The 18,593-nt window shown below is 45.8% G+C and overlaps 1 protein-coding gene across 1 annotated transcript in view; it reads left to right on the top strand.

Annotated features, from left to right (window-relative positions):
* The first annotated feature begins 22 nt into the window (after positions 1-22).
* Positions 23-18,593, top strand: part of Traip (TRAF interacting protein) — a 24,319-nt gene continuing 5,748 nt past the window's right edge. The window contains exons 1-10 of the mRNA XM_010615532.2: positions 23-2,116; positions 7,234-7,291; positions 7,802-7,885; positions 10,238-10,277; positions 11,003-11,130; positions 12,291-12,385; positions 12,845-12,958; positions 13,841-13,928; positions 14,662-14,751; positions 15,310-15,398. Coding sequence (XP_010613834.1) covers positions 1,863-2,116; positions 7,234-7,291; positions 7,802-7,885; positions 10,238-10,277; positions 11,003-11,130; positions 12,291-12,385; positions 12,845-12,958; positions 13,841-13,928; positions 14,662-14,751; positions 15,310-15,398 — 1,040 coding nt within the window. The 5' untranslated portion in view covers positions 23-1,862. The remainder of the gene's footprint in view (positions 2,117-7,233; positions 7,292-7,801; positions 7,886-10,237; positions 10,278-11,002; positions 11,131-12,290; positions 12,386-12,844; positions 12,959-13,840; positions 13,929-14,661; positions 14,752-15,309; positions 15,399-18,593) is intronic.

Here is an 18,593-nt window from a genome sequence, read left to right as displayed (position 1 = left end):
AAAAAAAAAAAAAAAAAAAAAAAAAAAAAAAAAGCAATGAGACATGGGATAACAGAGTACAATCCAGTACCTCAGTACCTGGTTGTCCAGCTTAGCTAGTCCTTGCTGTGGGCCAAACAGGGAGAGTTGGCTGATATCCCCATGCTCTTCTTATATGCCCATCCTGTAGAGGCTTGACCCATAAGTCCTCTATCCTAGGTGTCCTGCTGCATGTGGGGGTGCCCTTCACTGTGGCAGATTTTCTGCTTTCAGTTCATCAACATGGAGAGGATGATCCTCTGTTTTTACTGCTTACTTTGATCAGAGGTCTGTGTGCCTCTAAGCCATGTAAGTTGCTTTTGCCAAGATGAGGAAGTGGAATAAGACGCTAGTTCCTTGAGGAGGCTCCTGACAGATGCCCTTTGGCAGACCATACCACAGCCTGGACAGGCAGCCACAATGGTCCTTGCCCTTGCTTGGCATTCTGTGGTGGTCCTGCCCTTCTCCATGCATGCCTATAGGTCTGCTCTGGTATGTGAAGGTTGGTGGGCTGACTATGTGCCTGCTGAATCTGGCAAATAAACGTCACCCTGCAAAGCCTCTGGCCACCCTCTTGCCTTTGCTTCCTCTGTCCTACCGAGGAGGAGTCCCTAGAAGGCAATGGGAGGGGAGAGTCAGATAAGGTTCAAAGGTAGTGACTGATGCTCAGTGGATTTTTGGGGCTGAAAGTGAAGGTCACTCACCAGCATATTCCTTCAAGGTGGTTGTGGGGATCCCTTGGACTCTGCAAATCCATGTGGGTGGTGAGTCCTGGGTTAGATTTGAACCAAGGGATAACCCCTGGGTTGAGAGTTTAAGTAGGAGTTGCTGTTCCAACTCTGTTGACGAAGGAGCCTTTGTCTTAATTTGGGGATAGAACTGGAACCCACTCACGGCCAACCACCACAGGGACAGAGTTTGCTTATGTCCAAAATAGAGCTGGGAGGAGTGTAGGTTGGGCATTTCACAGAAGTTCTGTGCTGTGTGTTGATTCCTACTTCCTGTGAATACCTGCGCTTTCTATATATGCCCAAAAGATTTTGCTCTGTCTTCTGCTGGAGCAGATCAGCTTTATAATATGGGGTTCTGCATAAGATTTCTGGGCAGAGGGAGTCATATTGCAAAAAAATAGCATGAAGAGCTATTTATTTATCAGATGGGCCTCAAAGAACTCACCAGGGTTACTGTTTTCTCAGGGAGGACCTCAAAGATAACTTCTCTGATGTGGGAATAATAAAAAGGGTTAGTCCCTGGTCCTTGAAGTATCTCTTGTCTCCAAAATTGCAACCTTACTACAGTTCCAGGCATGATGAATCCTGGGAGGTCTAAATTGGGGTACTGACACTAGTAACTCCAAACCTGGGTATTATGTCTTACTTGAATAAAACCAAGGGTAACATAAGGGTGTTCTGAGTTGGGACCCATGTGTCCGTCTTGCCAAGATTACCTGTAACCGAAGGCTGACAGCATGGGGCTTTATATTATTTGGGGAACTACGAGGTGCCAGCACTCGGTCCAGCTCTGCCCAGAGCCCTGGGGGGCCCATCGGGACCATCATCCCCATTCCCTTGCGGCTGCAGTCTTGACTGTCCTGAAGCGCAGAAAGAAGAGGTGTGGAGCCCAGGCTCCGCCCACTTCGTGGCAGCTATAGCTTGGGACTATAACGCCTGGCTTTGCCCAGAAAGGTCCAGCTGGCAGCGTCGTGCTTTCCACCTCAAGCCAACGGAGCGGCTCCAGTCCTCTAGAGACGCTTGACAGCTACAACACTGTCCCAGCATCCTCTACAGACTGTGGGCCACTAGGCCCCGCCCCCTGAGGATTTGTCCAATCAGGGCTAGAAGTAAATGTTTCCCCACCGATTCGGAGTCGTCATTTCCGGCCCCTCCCGGAAGTCGCTCGGTGGAGCTAAATTTGAAACCTTCCGAGAGGCGGGAGCGCGGCCACGTATTTGGACCTGTAGTGGTTTTCTTAGTTACCTGGGCCACTGGCGTCCTTCCATCATGCCTATCCGTGCCCTGTGCACTATTTGTTCTGACTTATTTGACCACTCCCGAGATGTGGCCGCCATTCATTGTGGCCACACTTTCCATCTGCAGTGGTGAGTGACCGTGGCGTAGGGGCCAGGCGTTCCTCCCTGGTACTGTGGAGTGGCGGAGGGCGGTCAAGGAGGGTGTCAAGCCGGCAGGTAGTCCATCTTTACAGCCCAGACAGGTGATGAGAACCTCATTAGGCAGAACCCCACGGGACCTTCCTCACTTGGGTTTAAGTGGGTCGGGCGGAAGTGATAGCGGAGCTATGAGAAGGGCGGGGGTGGGACCGACAACGGAGCGGGAGACAAAATCGGTCTTGTGAAGAAAATAGGTGCTTTGATTACCTGTGTAGGGCTGTGACTTCAAAACTATTAGCCTAGGCAGAGATGAATTTTCATTATATTAACAAACCTTTTTATTTCTTAAAGATAGAAACCTAGTGGTAGCTTCTTAGCGTGGTGGTTCACGCCTGTAATCCTGGGACCTGGAAAATTGAGACTGGGAGGGTCGGGGCGAGTTTGAGACCAGCCTGGGCTACATAGTGAGTTCAAGGCCAAACTCAACTACGTACTGAGACCTTGTCTGAAAAGAAACAAAACAAATAAGCAAACAAAACCCCTGGTAACTTCTGGGATTTATTGTGGTTTGCCTGGCGGTTTGGATTGATTCTATCCAGAATCATCTTATTGGCCAGGCACTCCAATGCTTTTCACTACCCAGCAAACCGAGATTTGTTGGAAAGGTAAGGAGATGTTTTGTTGAGTGTTCAGTTAGTGGGGAAAGATTCTCCTAGTAATTGTGGACAGGCTAATTTAGAGCTCCCAGCAAAAGATGTAAGGCAGAGGAACCACTGAGAATGGTGGGAATAATTACAGGGAACTTGTGAAAAACTCACAAAGGGCAATGCCTGGTTGTTGCCTCTTGCTTGGAAAACTTTGTTTAAACTGTTCATTTGTTGACAGATCTTGAGTTGTTTCCACATTTTGACTACTGTGAATAGTGCTACTATGAACACTGTTGTACATGCATCTATTTGAGCTCCTGTTTTTCAATTATTTTGGAAATATACTTGGGTGTGAAAAAGCTAGAACATATGGTAATTCTATGCTTAGCTTTTTTTGTGTGTAGTGGGGAGGGTACTGGGGATCGAAGTCAGGACCTTGCACTTGCCAGGCAGGCACTGCAGCAATGAGCTACATCCCTGCCCTTATGCTTAGCTTTTTGAAGAATTGCCATACTATTTTCCACAGCGCCCCCCCCACCATTGCAGGGAATCGAACCCAGGAGTGCTCTACCACTGAGCTCCATCTCCAGCTGCTTGTATTTTTTTATTTTTTTGTGACAGGGTTTTAATAAATTGCCCAGGTGAACATGAACTTGCGCTTCTCCTGCCTCAGCTTCCTCAGTGCTAGAATTACAGGTTGGCTGGCTGGCTTGCTCGCTGGCTGACTTGCTAGCTTGCTTTTAATATAGGTCTCACTATGTTGCTCAGGCTGGTCTTAAATTAATCGATTTCTTTTTTTATGCTAGGGATCACGTCTAGGCTTTCAAGCATGTTTAGCATGGGCTGTACCACTGAGCTATACCCCCGGTTTATGCATCATTTAAAATTTCCAACAAAAAAGTACATGAGTGTTCTAATTTCTTTACATCTTTGATAATGCTTATAATTTTTCCTGTTTTTTGTTTTTCAATTCTGGGAACCAAACCCAGGGACTCTGTCACATGACTGGCAAGCACTCTACCACTGAAGCAAGCCCCTAGCCTCATAGCTATCCCAGTGGGTATGACATGACATCTCACTATTTTTTTTAATGGTTGCAAAATATGCAAATCATAAACATTGCCATTTTTATAATTATTCCATATGCAATTCAGAGGCATTACATAAGTTCACATTGTTGTGCAATTATCACCATTATTTTACCAAATTGAAATGCAGTACCCCTTAAATATAACTCCCAATTGTCCCTTGCCCCAAAGCTCTGATAAACACCATTTTACTTTTCCATTTTTATGAATTTGACTGCTCTAAGTACCTCATACAAGTAGAATCATACAATATTTGTCCTTTTGTGGTAGGTTTATTTCATAATTTTGTGTAGTTTATTAGCATAATGTTCATTCATATTACTTGTAGCATGTGTCAGAATTATTTTTTCAGTACTGTGGATGAGTCCAGGATCTTGTGCTTGCTCTACCACTGAGCTACATTCCACCCCTTTTTACATTTTCAGGGGTCTCACTAAGGTACTTAGGCTGGCTTCAAACTGTGACACTCACATTTCAGCCTCCCAAGTAGCTGAGATTATAGGTATACTCTACCACATGTAGCAGAATTTTATTTCTTTTTAAGGTTGAGCAATATTCCATTGTATGTGTATATCACATTTTGTTTGCCCATTTGTCTGTTGACACATTTGGCTATTGTGAATAATGCTATGAATGTTGGTGTACAAATATCTATTTGAGTTTTTGTTTTCTTTTTTTTTTTTAAGTATCTGTTTTCAGTTCTTTTAGGTGGAATTGATGGCTCATATGGTATTCTATGTTTAACTTTTTCAGGAACTGCCATACTCTTTTCCCCAGTGGGTATGTCATTTTGTATATATACCAGCAGTGTATGTGGATTCTGATTTCTCCATACCTCACCAACTTTTTTTCTTTCTTTTTCTTTTTTAAAGACAGGGTCTTACTCTGTAGCCCAGGTTGGCCTGGGGCTCATGATCTTTTTGCTTCCGTTTCCCAAGTGCTGGAATTACAGGCATGTGCCACTGTGCCCATCTTTTTTTTTTTTTTTTTTAAATAATAGCCATCCCAATGGATGTCTTTTATTGTATGCATTTATAATTACTAGTTTCTCTCCTACCCCTTCTTTTACTGTATCTCCTAACTCCTGGTATGTTGTATATTGTTTCATTCATCTCAAGGTATTTTTAAATTTCCTTTGTGATTTTTTTTTTTTTTGACTCATTGGTTGTTTAAGAATATGTTGTTTAATTTCCTTCCTTGGCTCATGGTCTCTTTCTGACTGACACTCCTGTCTGTCTCTTTTGTTTTTTGGGATTTTTTTTTTTTTTTTTTTTTTTTTTTTTTTTTTTGGTACTGGGTATTGAAACCAGGGCCTTCACACTAAGCTACATCTCCAGATCTTTTTGATTTTTGACAGGATCACACTAAATTGCCCAGTCTGGACTCAAACTTGTGATCCTCCTGCTTCAGCCTCCCAGCATTCTGGGATTACAGGTGCACACCCTTTGTGCCTAGCCCTGTCTCATAAGGACCCTTGTGATAATCTCTCCATCTCAGTGTTGGAGTATAGTTCTTTGGTAAAGCACATGTTTGTTATGCTGGAAGCCCTGGGTTCAATCTTCGCACTGCAAAAGAATAACAAAAATAGGGGTCAGGGATTTAGCTCAGTGGTGCCATCGCCTGTCTCACAAGCACAGTTCACAAGCGCAAGGTCCTGAGTTCAATCCCCAGTACCAAAATTTAAAAAAAGAATAACAAAAACATAGAAATAAACACAAAAATTAAACAGCAACAACAAAAAACTCATCACAAAATTCCACGTAATACGGCATATTCACAGGTTTTAGATATTAGGATGTGCACTTTTTGGTGATGGTAGTAGCATTATTCTACCTATAATTTTCTTTCCAGAATTCCCATCTGTACTTGTGTTAGACTTGCTCAGATTACTACTACTACTACTACTACTACTACTACTACTACTACTATTATTATTACTATTATTTTGGTACCAGGGATCAAACTTGGGATCTTGTGCTTGCGAGGCAGGCAGCAGCACCATTGAACTAAATCCCTGGCCCACTCAGATTATTTCTATATCTCTTATCAAATGTTTCCTTGGACTTGCCTTTGAATTTACAATTCTTCAGCTGTGTTTAAACTACTGTTAATCACTTCTCAGCCTTTGGCTAAGATCAAGTCTAGTAAATTACTGTTAAATCCACTTGTTGACTTTTTTGTATGTGTAGTATGGGGGATCAAACTCAGGACCTTATGCTTGCAAGGCAGGTGTGGCACCGCTGAGCTAAATCCCCAGACCAGAATGTAATTTTTTCACGTCTGACTTCTCTTCCTCAATGTTAGGTTTTTGGGGTTTTTTTTGTTTTGTTTTGTTTTTGTTTTTGAGACAGGGTCTCACTATGTAGTTGAGACTGATCTGGAACTCACTATGTAGTCCAGGCTGGTCTCGAACTCACAATATTCCTCCTGCCTCAGCCTCCCGAGTGCTGGGATTACAGGCATGCGCCACCAAGCCCGGCCAATGTTAGGTTTTTGTGATTCATAATAAGGTACCTAGTTGACTTATACATTCTCTTTGTTTTGTAGTTTTCCACTACACCTGGTTAGCCATGATAATAATGACGATTATTATTTTATATATTTTTGGGGGGGATGGGTACTGGAGATCAAACTTTTTCTGGGCCAGGGATTTAGCTCAGCAGTTCGTTGGCCTGCCTCGCAAGCGCAAGGACCCGAGTACGATCCCTGGTACCACCACCAAAAAAAAAAAAAAAACTTTTTCTATGAGATTTTAGAACACTGAGCTTAAGGGTACTATCACATGATGTAGTCTTCAAAGAAGACTACTTTTTTAAAATTTTTTATTCAATTAATTAATTTTTTGCATTGCTGGGTATTGAACCCAGGGCCTTCACATTAAGCTACACTCCCAGTCCTTTTTTAATTTTTATTTTGAGATAGAGTCTTGCTAAGTCACTAATTTGCACAGGCTCTGATCTGAGTTTTTAACTCAGCCTCCCAAAGTGCTTGGATTACAGTTATGCACCACCACCGTGCCTGGCAGAGACTACTTAAAGTTTAAGGACTGAGTTGTTGTTAGGCCGTGTTGATGGATGATTCAAAGCTCAGCTGTGTTCTGTTTTTACCACTATTTACCTTGAAAATGTAGTATTTGAGGTCCTATCTTAAAGTGAGGCTGTAATCAGAGTCCCCATCTCTGAGAGACCCTGAGCTTTGACTGCCACCCTGCCATACAGTCAAAGTCCAGAAGGTTGGCAGAACAGTTTCTGATCTGGGGGCTGAATACCAGTGAGGCCTTGTGGGAGGTGCCATAACTCTCTTGTGTTGAGGAGAAATGGGGTCCCCAGCCACTTCAGGGCTTACCACTCTGTTGTTCTGGTTTACATTCTAGCCTTGTTCAGTGGTTTGAGACAGCACCAAGGCAGACCTGCCCCCAGTGCCGAATTCAGGTAAGGGTATTGAGTGCCCCACCTCATTTGGGTATCTCTTCCTTGTCAAAAAGTGTGAATGTGGAAAGATGTCTGAAACTGAGCAGTACCTCTGACCCTTTTTGCCTTCCTTGTTTGAGACAGTTTGAGTCTCATGTGTGCCCTTAATTTGCTTAGGATGTCTGCTTACACCAGAGGTAGACTTGTTGCCTGGACTAGTCTCTATGGGGGTAGATCTGGCCTCTATTCATGCCTAGAAAATGCCCCAATACCTGTAATGGAAGCATTTTTTTCGCACATATGACATTTATCTGCAGCAGCATGACTTCAGCAACCACCAAACCAGCAGTTCCAGCTTGGGGAATTTGCAGGGATGAAGAGGACTTCTGACTCCAAAGGATATACTTTGAAAAGTTAGACCTAAGAACAGACCTACCATGCATGTTCGCAGGCAGTCAGACCTTGTACACCCTTCCTCCTTGCCCTCGACCTTTCTAAGCAGTCATACTTTAATCTTGTTCTCCTGTCCAGGTTGGTAAAAGAACTATTATCAATAAACTCTTCTTTGACCTGGCCCAGGAGGAGGAGACTTCCTTGGATGCGGAATTCTTAAAGGTACTTAGAATTAATCTTGTTCTGCTGAACTCTTAAAGCCTCTGGGGACTCACTTTCCACTTCTGTTTTTGTTTTTGTTGTTTTTTTTCACTTTCCACTTCTACACAGGGAGAGGTCTGGAGCGTGGAGATGGGGTTATGGAGGGAGGACTTGGTAGAGACTGCTGGGCAGGGGCTGGGGATTTAGTTCAGTGGTTCTGCTGCCTGCCTTGTAAGCACAATGTCCTGAGTTCGATCCCCAGTACAAAAAAAAAAGAGAGAGAGAGAGAGAGAGAGAGATTGCAGGGCAGGGTGAAGGAGAGTGGAGAACAAGTGAAAATGAGATGCAGTCATCCAAGAAATACACTGAAGAGGAAAGTGGACCACTTGACTGTGAGACCTGCCCTTAGGATTTCAGAGCAATTCTGACCAAAGGACAGAGTGACTCTCCAAGGTCCCCTTATAATAAAGAATCTATAGCTTTCCTGCTCAGTACATTTTGCTGCTGGACAGTCAGTGACAGATTAGAAAATTCTTTTACTCGCCAGGGAGTAAAGATGCATGAACTCACTATTCCCTAACTGGCAATGCATCTGAATTACCTGGGTAACTTGGAATATATTCAGATGCCTGAGTCTTCCTCAGACCAGTAATAGAGGACAAATCCCTTGCAATCAAGATTTGTAGCTGAGGGGGAAACACACTCCTGGGATGAGTAGGTTCCTTTCTGTAAATCTACTGTTTCCCCTCCAAATCTAAAATTAGCTGCTTTTTTTTAATGAGAGGGCTGAATTGGCAGAAAGCTCTTGAGGAAGTTGGACTGGGGTTTAAAGGTGATCCCTGGACTAAGAGAGCTAATTTGTTGGGCATCTATCAGATCAGAGTTTATTTGGCCATGGCCCCAAGTGTCCTGATGTCCTTACAATCTCACTGCTTCAGTATTTTGTTTTTGAGCCAGCATGTTTTTGTCCTGGTAACTATTCCCAATTTTTAAGTGATGTTCTCCCTATGATGAAGGCAACAAAGACAGCTTCATTTCTTTTGAAACCAGGTCCATAAGACAGGGAGGCAACATCATGAGATGTTTGGGACAGGAGCCTGGAAGACACCCTGCTGGGGTATGGAAGGGACCAGGGGCTATGTGAGGTGGTGCAGCAGACTTGGGCTGGTATGTGCTCTCAGACAGATCTGGCATCTCCAAGACTTCCACTGCCAGCTGTTCAGCCTGTACTGACCAGCTCAGCTCCAGAAGCCTCTGCCTCTAGAGTGCTAGGGAGTTTAACAGCAAGGGGCTTACCCACCCACTGGGTCATACTTTGGATCACATATCAAATTCTGAGTCTTATGTTGAGCTTGGAAGGATCCAGAAGAAGGTTTGCCTGGGTTCTGTCCAGTTACCACTGTGGAACCTTGACCAAGTGTTTCACTTCTGTAAAACCTTGGTTTTCCTAGTCATGGAGTAGGCACCTCTTGCCCAGAGGTGTTCAGTTCTCTGGACTTCCACATGGAACTGGATTCATTCACTTCTGCTCTAGACTCTCAGTAGTGTGGCAGTGACTAGAACAAATTCAAGGGCTCTAAGGGGCTCATTGGCCCCTCACACCAGACTGGTCAGAACCTAACACATGTGGAGTTTCATCCAAGGCTGCATCGCTGCCCTGCTTACAATCCTAATTTTATTCTGGGCCTGGAACATTTGTGTTACACATTGCCAAATTAGAGCTCAGAGAGAGGTACACTGTGAATCAAGCAGGGTGGTCCAAGGCCCTCAGTCATCCTTATTATGTGTCCCTAGTGAGCACTGCTGATGCTCAGAGAGGGTGAGGCTAGTACAGGGCCAGAGAGGCAACGGAAACCTCTGCTGTCAGGACTAATTCATGGACCCAGCTTCACTTCCCTTTTCCCTGTTCTATCCCTTTCCCTGTCCCAGGACCTTGCTGCTGAGATTAGTTTCTTCCATCTTATCTATGTCTATATTATTTATTTTATGGTACTGGGGATTGAACCCAGGGCCCCTGCATTGAGCTACATCCCCATGCACTATCCCACTTTGTTTGTTTCAAAATAGTTACTAAGTTGTCCAGGGCCCCAACTTGCAATCTTACTGCCTCAGCTTCCCAGAGTGCTAGAATTACAAGTGTGTAATACCACAACAACACCTGGCTTTACCTACATATTTAAGAAGGCATATAAAGATAAGGTGATGCTTGTGTCTTCACTGTCAGTTTAGCATGGCCCTAAGGTATTTTAGGCTGCATTCTTCCCTAGACCTACAATCCTATTGGCCCTCCTGGAGCTCCTTGCAGCCTACAGGAGGCCATGTGGAGGCAGTTGTGATACATTTCTGTCACTTACTGTGGGTATTGTCTTGCAGAATGAACTGGACAATATCAAAGCCCAGCTTTCCCAGAAAGGTGAGTTAGCAAGAGACACAGGGCTCATAGGAGCCCCTTGCTTGGGTGCTGGGGGAAAGGGCCCCAGGAGGAAGGCCTCTAACTTTCTGGTAGAGCCAAGGGCTGTCCCTACTTTGTATGTCCAAGAGTTCTGGTAGCTCTTGTGACTGCCAGAAAAGGAGAGGAGAGGATAATGACTGATGCTTTCTGCCTTGACCAGGTAAGCCTGTTCTCTGTGTGTGGGGTTTTTGGGCCAGGACCCAGGTCGAGAGGAGGCCATTGGATAGAAAAAGTATCTGCAGGAGAAGATTCATCTGCTGATTTTTTTTTTTTTTTTTTTTTTTTTTTTTTTTTTTTTTTTTTTTTTTTTTTTTTTTTTTTTTTTTTTTTTTTTTTTTTTTTTTTTTTGGTACCAGAGATCAAACTCAGGATCTTGTGCTTGTAAGGCAGGCAGCAGCACCACTGAGCTAAATCCCCAGCCCAGCTACTGATTTTGATAGGAACCTGCTAGAGTTCTGGACTAATCAAGGGAGGCAAAATCCCTGGTAGTTTAAGCAGCAAAAAGAGGCACTGGCTTTTTAGATCCCTGAGCTGGTGTATGCCAGAGGGAGAAGTAGGCCACCCAACTTTGCAGCCAGAGCCTAATCCTTACCTGGCTCAGGCATGATGAGCTGGAACTCGGGTGCCCAGGTTTTCATGCTGATGGGCAGATGAACCTAATCTTTCTTCTAACCACCCTGCTCCAGAGAAGGAGAAACGGGATAGCCAGGTTATCATCGACACTCTGCGTGACACGCTGGAAGAACGCAATGCTACTGTGGAATCTCTGCAGGATGCCTTAGACAAGGCTGAGATGCTCTGCTCCACATTCAAAGTAGGTCCCCCTCTTTTGCAGGCATAGAGTTGGTGGGGAAGTAGAGTCTCAGTTCTGGGCTCACCATTCTGAGCTTGTCTTCTGGTTCTGCCTCAGTCAGTGCTTTTGTTTGTGCAGTTGTGAAGTGGAAGCAAATAGCTTCTTCCCCATGCCCTCCTATCCTGTGCCCCTCTGGCCTACAAGAAAAAGTCATACTGGCTGTGCTTGGAGAAGTGTGGCCTTCCCAACACTTCAGGTGGGATGTTCAGTTAAGACCTCAGTGAGGCTAGGCTGTGTTTCCAAAAGTGGCTCATACTCCACTGGTGATGTCAGTCTGAAGAACCTTTCATTAGCACTCCAGTCTAGGCTGCTCTCTGGAGCGGGATCAAACAGAATCCCAGGGAAGAGCAAGGGCCTTTGAAGTTGCCTGTGCTGAGCTGACCAGGCAGATCAAAGCCTGTAGAGCAAGCAGCCTAGACCCAAATCGCTTGGTGAGCCTCTTGCTCTCTAAGGGGCATGAGGTGATTGATCTGAACCCACAATTAATATTCTGGCCTTGTAGACAGGAGCAGTCCTTGCTGGATGCCATTTGAAAGGGAAAAGGAGCCATCTTTGTGAACAAAGGCCCCAGGATATTCATTCTCTGTTCCTGCTTGGAGGCTGGGCTGGATCACATGGGCTGGCCAGTGGGAGAGAACCAACTTGCACCTGGCTGCAGAGCAGAAGTCCCTAATGACATTCTCAGTCAGAGATGGAGTGGCCTCATGCTGAGGACAGCCTGGCTAGCTGTTTCTGGCTCATATTGGCACCTATCCATGGGTCTGGATTGTTGATGGTGAGGCCTAGGTTTGTCCTCTGGACTTCTTCAGCTACCTGTACAACATGTACCATGAAGCCCAGACCACAGAATCTAGGCAGTCCACGGTAGTCCTGGGAGTGAACTGTGCCTATCTCCGAGGAAGAAACTAGGAACCATGAATCAGCAACTAGCTTATGGCCTCTTAGAAGAAAAAGCAGGTACAAGAGTAGGGCCCATATATTATCTTGGGATTTGGAGATATACAGTTAACAGCATTTTCAAAAGAGAGTGCAACAGTACAGGTAGCAACGTATTCCCACTGACTTCAGCCATAGCTCCTGGGAACTTCCAAGCAATGTATGTGGGTGTGTTTGCTCCTCAGAAGCAGATGAAATACTTAGAGCAGCAGCAGGATGACACTAAACAAGCACAGGAGGAGGCCCGCCGACTTAGAAACAAGATTAAGACCATGGAACGGTAAGGGTGGAGCTGGCAGCTGTACTGTGCCTTCCCACTGGTGGCCCCCAGGTGGGATGGCTCTCAGTACTGCACCAGAGAATGGAAAGCTCAGACCAGCAACGCATGGGCAAAGTCTCCTAGGTTTACTTGTGTAGATCCCTCTATTTTCCATGGGGAAGAGGGGTTGCCACACTCCTTCCTCCCCCATTGCCTATACCCAGATCTGTCCTGGCAGATCTTTCCCTCCAGGAACCTCTCTACAGGAAATCCCTGACCTTGAGGTCCTTTGTCAGCACCTCTTCCTCAGCAGCATCCTGGAGCTGTGCTCAGCTCTGCTGTGGAACCTTTCCTTGGGCACACCCACCTGCTAAAGCATCCTAGCAGCTCAGGCTGTTGCTATAGCAACGGCAGCAAAGGAAAGCAGACTAACCATCAGCCTCCAGATTTTAAATTCTGTGGGCCGGATATGTTTTTCAGGATTGAGCTCCTACTCCAGAGCCAGCGGCCTGAGGTGGAGGAAATGATTCGAGACATGGGTGTGGGACAGTCAGCAGTGGAACAGCTGGCTGTGTACTGTATATCTCTCAAGAAGTACGTATTCTGGGCCCCCTCAGCAAGCCCAGGAGCTAGGCCATGAGACTATAGCTATGCTTCTGCTGCCTACTTTTGTAAAACAGATGGGGTCAAGGGGCATGCTCTGTGACTGCTCTCTTTGCTTGAACTCTGCCTCTGCCTCTTACCAGCTGTCTGACCTGAAGCCAGTTTCTCGGCCTCTGACTCTCACTTTTCTGCGTGGAACTAGTAATGTGCATGCCTCATAGGACTGCTGCAAGAATTGTAGTGAATCTGGGCATGGTGACACAGGCCTATAATCCCAGCACTCAAGAAGCTAAGACAGGAGGATCACTGCAAATTCCAGGGCTACAATGAGTTCAAGGCTAGCGTGAATTACATAGTAAGACCCTATCTCAAAAAAAGAATTGCAGTGAATTGTAAATATTGTTTCTATGGAGTTGACATAGCTCTCCAAGCTGTAAGCCCCTTTGTGGACATCTAGGTTGTTCCCATTAGCACTATTACTGACCTTGCCTAACTTAGATCAGAAACTGCTCATATTCTTCACTATGGTGTTGTGAGGATAGTAGGAAAGAAGCCACTTTGCTGATAAGCAGAAGGTGTACAAAGTGCCTCCTGTAGGGACCAGCTGGTGCAGGGGGCCGTCTAGTGAGGCCAGAGCTTCCTGTAACCCTGTACTTGACTTACTGTCAAGTCACCCGTGTCTGCAGGCCAGGTGGGGATCTGTGTCTCCAGGCCCCCTCCACAGTGCCACCTGGACCCTATTGGGCTCAAGTATGAAAAGGGGAACCAGGCTGAGCTGAGAAGTTGATGAGGCCTTGTGTTAGATTGGTGTTGTGGCTGGGTCTGCCTGTCAGATGTCATGTTTTGGCATCTTTTTTTATGGCTACTTTGCAGAGAGTATGAGAGTCTGAAAGAGGTACGGAAGGCCTCAGGGGAGCTGGCTGACAAGCTGCGGAAAGACTTAGTCCTCTCCAAAAACAAGGTACCTGTGCAAGGAACAAAAAGTGGCCCTTTTGTCATGTTCACCCACTTCTTCTGAGCTAGGCCAGGGGGCTCCATGGGGCTGGTGGGTAGCTTAACAGGAACTGGTTATTTTGGTCCTTACGGGGCATTGTCTCTTACCATGTGGCTTGTCCTCTTTAGGCAGCAGATCATGGAAATATCCCCCCAGTGGTATACACTCATGCTCCTTTCTTCCCTTCCTGGCTCCTGGTACCTCTCAGCTGACTGGAGAGCACAGGCTCCAAATATACAGCTCAGAGGCCTAATACTAGGCTCAGAATGTTGCTCCTGGGCCAGCTGTTTTCACTTTTGAGATGATGTAGCTACAAGGTACAGTGTCCAGAGAGCATCTTTACTCCCAGACAGCCCCACACATGTGTTGCCAGATTGAAACCTAGCGCCTGATGGCTGGGGTCTCCCTCAAATCCCTAGTTTCTTCTGAATACTAAGTTATCCTGACCATGAACTAGGTACCAGCAGGCAGAGGGAAAAGCATTTGGCCACTATTTGGCTTGTCCTTTAATCCCTATACTTTTTTTCTGTGGTTTGTTTTGTTTGAGACAGAATCTCACTGTGTACTTTAGGCTGATCTTGAACTCACTATGTAGCCCAGGCTGTCCTTGAACCCCAGCAGTCCTCTTGTCTCAGCCTCCCAGTTGCTGGGATTACAGGCGTGTATTACCACACCTAGCTCTCCCTATACTTTCTTGTAGTTGCAAACAGTCTGCTCTGAATTGGATCAGACCAAGCTGGAGCTAAAGTCAGCTCAGAAGGACTTGCAGAGTGCTGACAAGGAAATCACGGTGAGAGATGTCCCTGGTTTGATGCGAAAAAAGGGTGGTTTATATGCCTCTAAGAGTAGAGCTTGGATAGCTGGGTGTAGTGGTGCATGCCTGTAATCCCAGCATTTGGGAGGCTGAGGCAGGAGGATTGGCATTAGTATGAGGCCAACCTGAGCTACAAAGTAAGTTCAAGGCCAGTCTGAACAACATGGTGAGGCCCTGTCTCAAAAAAAAAAAGAAAAGAAAAAAGAGTAGGGCTTGGTTGTTTCTTCCTGAGAATTGATGTACTGGTCTGTGGTGGTGGTTCTGGGCTCCCAAAATTCTCCTGGGGCAAGGGGAAGGCCAGGGTGTGCACCTTGACCCTGGTCTAGTCTACAGCCTGTGCCTTTCCTCACAATGTGTTCTGTACCTACCTCCCAGAGTCCTTGGTCACCAGAGGAAAGGCTCTCCCAGAGAGGTTCTGCAGCCTGTGATGAGGTTCAGGGCTTGCTCTGCTCCCAGTGCACTTCCCAAATGTTGCTTGTCCTCTATAGTATGTCTGCACTCAGCCTTTCTCACTCCTCACTTTCCCTCCCCAAGAGCCTGAAAAAGAAGCTAACGATGTTACAGGAGACCTTGAACCTGACGCCAGTGGCCAATGAGACTGTCAACCGCCTGGTTTTAGAGAGGTTTGTTGATCTGGGGGTGGTGCAAGGATTACAAACTGGGAGAGCTCCTTGAAACGGGTCTTTCTTCCTGGCTTTGGTGGTACAGGTGGCCCAGGGTTTATGGGTCCCTGAAAACTGGCCAAGACTTAGCTGGAAAGCAACTTTGAGACAAATTCTGGGCTCTAGCAAGGCGAGGCCAGAGAGAACCAAGTGGCTGTCTGAGGATGGGCCAGGAGCGCAAGTGTCTCAGGGTGCTGTGGTTATGAAGAGGTTCTCCACATGCCTGCCCCAAATTTTGAAACCATTCATTCTAAAGCAATTTCACTTTGTTCTCAGGACTTAAAACTGCCAGAGAGGGGGCCAGGGGGTTAGCTTTGTGGTGCTGCTGCCTGCCTCGAAATCACAAGGTCCTGAGTTTGATCCCTGGTACCAAAAAAAAAAAAAAGCTGCCAGTAGAGGGAGCCAAGAGATAGAGAGACTGGGTCCCTGCCAGGAGTGGGCCACCATTCCTCTTCTTGGTGTTTCACAGAAACTTGGACTGAAAGCATCTCCCACCTGCTTGGGGCCCCAGCTAGGAAGCCAGAAGACTTCTCTCCCTGACCTGGTGTTTATTTAAGATGTGTGTGTGTCTGTGTGTGTTTGTGTGTTGGTAAGAGAGTTGCTAGGGATTGAACCCAGGACCTTTGCACTGAGCTACATTCCCAGCCCTTTTTTATTTATTTATTTTTTTGAAACAAGGTTTTACTATGTAGTTCAGGCTGGCCTTGAACTTGCTATATACCCCAGGCTGGTCTTAAACTTGCAGCAGTCCTCCTGCCTTGGCCTCCCACTTGCTAGGATTACAGGTATGCACCACCACATCTGGCACCAGATATGCCAGACATTTGGGGGGCCAGGGATTTAGCTCAGCAGCTCCGCCGCCTGCCTTGCAAGCACAAGGACCCAAGTTCGATCCCGGGTACCCCCCAAAAAAATTTTGTTTTGAGACAGAGTCTTGCTACGTTACTTCCATGACTCGGCTTAACCTTGCAGTCCTTCTTCCTTAGCCTCCCACAGTGCTTTGGTTACAGGTGTATGCCACCATGCCCTGGTTGAGCTACCTCTTCATGTCTTTTGGCAACTCTACATGTTCCCTCTTCCTCATATCCAAATAGTTTCTAGTACTTTCCCATCTAACTAAACCATGCAGCATCTGCCAGCCCTTTGCCTTGTACTACTTCTGTATAAGATTTGTGACTTATGAGCCTCCTCATCCTGTCTGCCCATTATGTCGGCCCCAGAGAAGTTTCTCTGGCTCTGGGCATTGTGCTTCCCTGCATGCACAGGCATATGCATGCACACGTGTGCACACAAACATACACTTCCCAGAACCATTGGTTCTATGCCTGAGGGCACTCATTGAGCAAGCCAAATTATACTGTCCACTAGAGTAAAACATTTCTTCCCTTCCCACCTCTGCCTTTGTCTCAGGACCTCTCCACACTGAAGAATCAGCTCCCTGCACAACCTATCTTAGTTTCCTGGGCAAGAATAAACTCACCCTCCTCTACTGTTCCAGGTGCCATGGGCAACAGATATACTCCAGGGTGTTGTTAGAGCCTGGTTAACCTGATGTGTACCAGTATTTTTCTGGGCATTAGTATTGGCCCTTATTTTGTTTGTTTCCAACCAATGAGGCTATTCTAAATTCAGATCTGAGGGCCGGGGATTTAGCTCAGTGGTGCCACCACCTGCTTCGTAAGTGCAAGGTCCTGAGTTTGATCCCTGGTACCAGAAAAAAATAAAATATAAATTCAGATCTTTTCCTAAGGTGCCAGGCTCTCAAAAATGGTTGCTGACCAGGCTGGGGATTTAGCTCAGTGGCACCACACCTGCCTCTCAAGCGCAATGTCTTTAGTTCAATCCCCAGGACAAAAAAAAAAATTTTTTTTTTGTTTTTGCTGAGTCCTCGGTGGCAGCTATGCCCTCGGTTCTTTTGTGTTCTGATACCAAGACTGTCAGAACTACATGTGACCTCAAAGTCCCTCCTTTTGCCTAACTTTTGTGATACAACTGATATGTTGCCTGTAGCTCTGAAGAAGCCTTAAGCTTTCTCAGTGTATCACAATGGATTGGCATATTTCTTAAACCAACTTGTAGATCTGAAGGACAGCTAGTCTAAGCAAAGAGGATGGCAAATGCAAAGGTCCTGTGGCATGACTGAGCTGGGTATGCTTATGGAGAGGAGCTGGTGGCAGGCAGGCCAAGGCTCTGTGAGGCTTCTTAAATCAGACTTGTAGCACTGATTTTCCTCAGAAGACAGTGGAAGCCATGGGGGATGCTTGAAGGAGATTGCTCTGAGGGGCTGGTGTGTGCCTGATCTGTATTCCATCAGTTATTGACATTTCAGCCCTGGGGTCCCCAGCTAGATGGCTGTCCCCCTGGCCTTCTACTTCAGTGCAAATGAAGACCCTATGAACCTGGGGATGGTGGTATGTTCCTTAAGCCCAAATAGGAGGATCTCTTGGGTCTAGGACTTTGAGTCTAGCCTGGGAATAGTAAAAACCTGTCTCAAAGGGGGAAAAAAATCATGAGGACCCATGAAGGTAATTTCAGGGCTTTAACTTGTTTCTTCATACTTTGGTAATTCTGTAACATAAAATACTCCTTGGAATGTATTGGACATATATTTAGTTTCATTCACAGACGTCCATATTATTCCTCTCAGCATCTAGGAGGAGTTTGTAAGAATTTTTTTTCAGTGCTAGAGATTAAACCCATATTGACATGCATGCCAGGCCAAGGATCTGCTACAGAGTCACACGCTTAGCCCAAGAAATTTCTTTTTTTCTTTTTTGTGGTACTAGAAATCAGACCCAAGGTGCTCTACTACTAAGCTACATTCCCATCATAATTTTTTATTCCCTTATTTATTTATTTATTTATTTATTTATTTATTTATTTATTTATTTATTTATTTATTTTGGGGGTACCAGGGATCAAACTCTGGCCCTTGTACTTGCAAGGCAGGTGGCAGAACCACTGAGCCAAATCCCCAACTCCTCTAATTTTTTATTTTGAGACAAGGCCTTGCAAATTGCTCTGGCTGACCTTGAACTTGCTGTCCTCCCACTTCACCCTCCCAAGTACCAGTAGTTGGGATTACTGGTATGCACCACCATACCTGGCAAACATTTCTTATTTAAGAAATGTGAGGGAATGTGGCACATGCCTGGC

The sequence above is a fragment of the Fukomys damarensis genome, unplaced genomic scaffold (genome assembly GCF_012274545.1).
Source record: "Fukomys damarensis isolate Sample0158 unplaced genomic scaffold, DMR_v1.0_HiC HiC_scaffold_37, whole genome shotgun sequence".
Classification (NCBI taxonomy): domain Eukaryota; kingdom Metazoa; phylum Chordata; class Mammalia; order Rodentia; family Bathyergidae; genus Fukomys; species Fukomys damarensis.
Note: the sequence above shows the minus strand (reverse complement) of the source record. Positions and strands in the feature narration are given on the sequence as shown.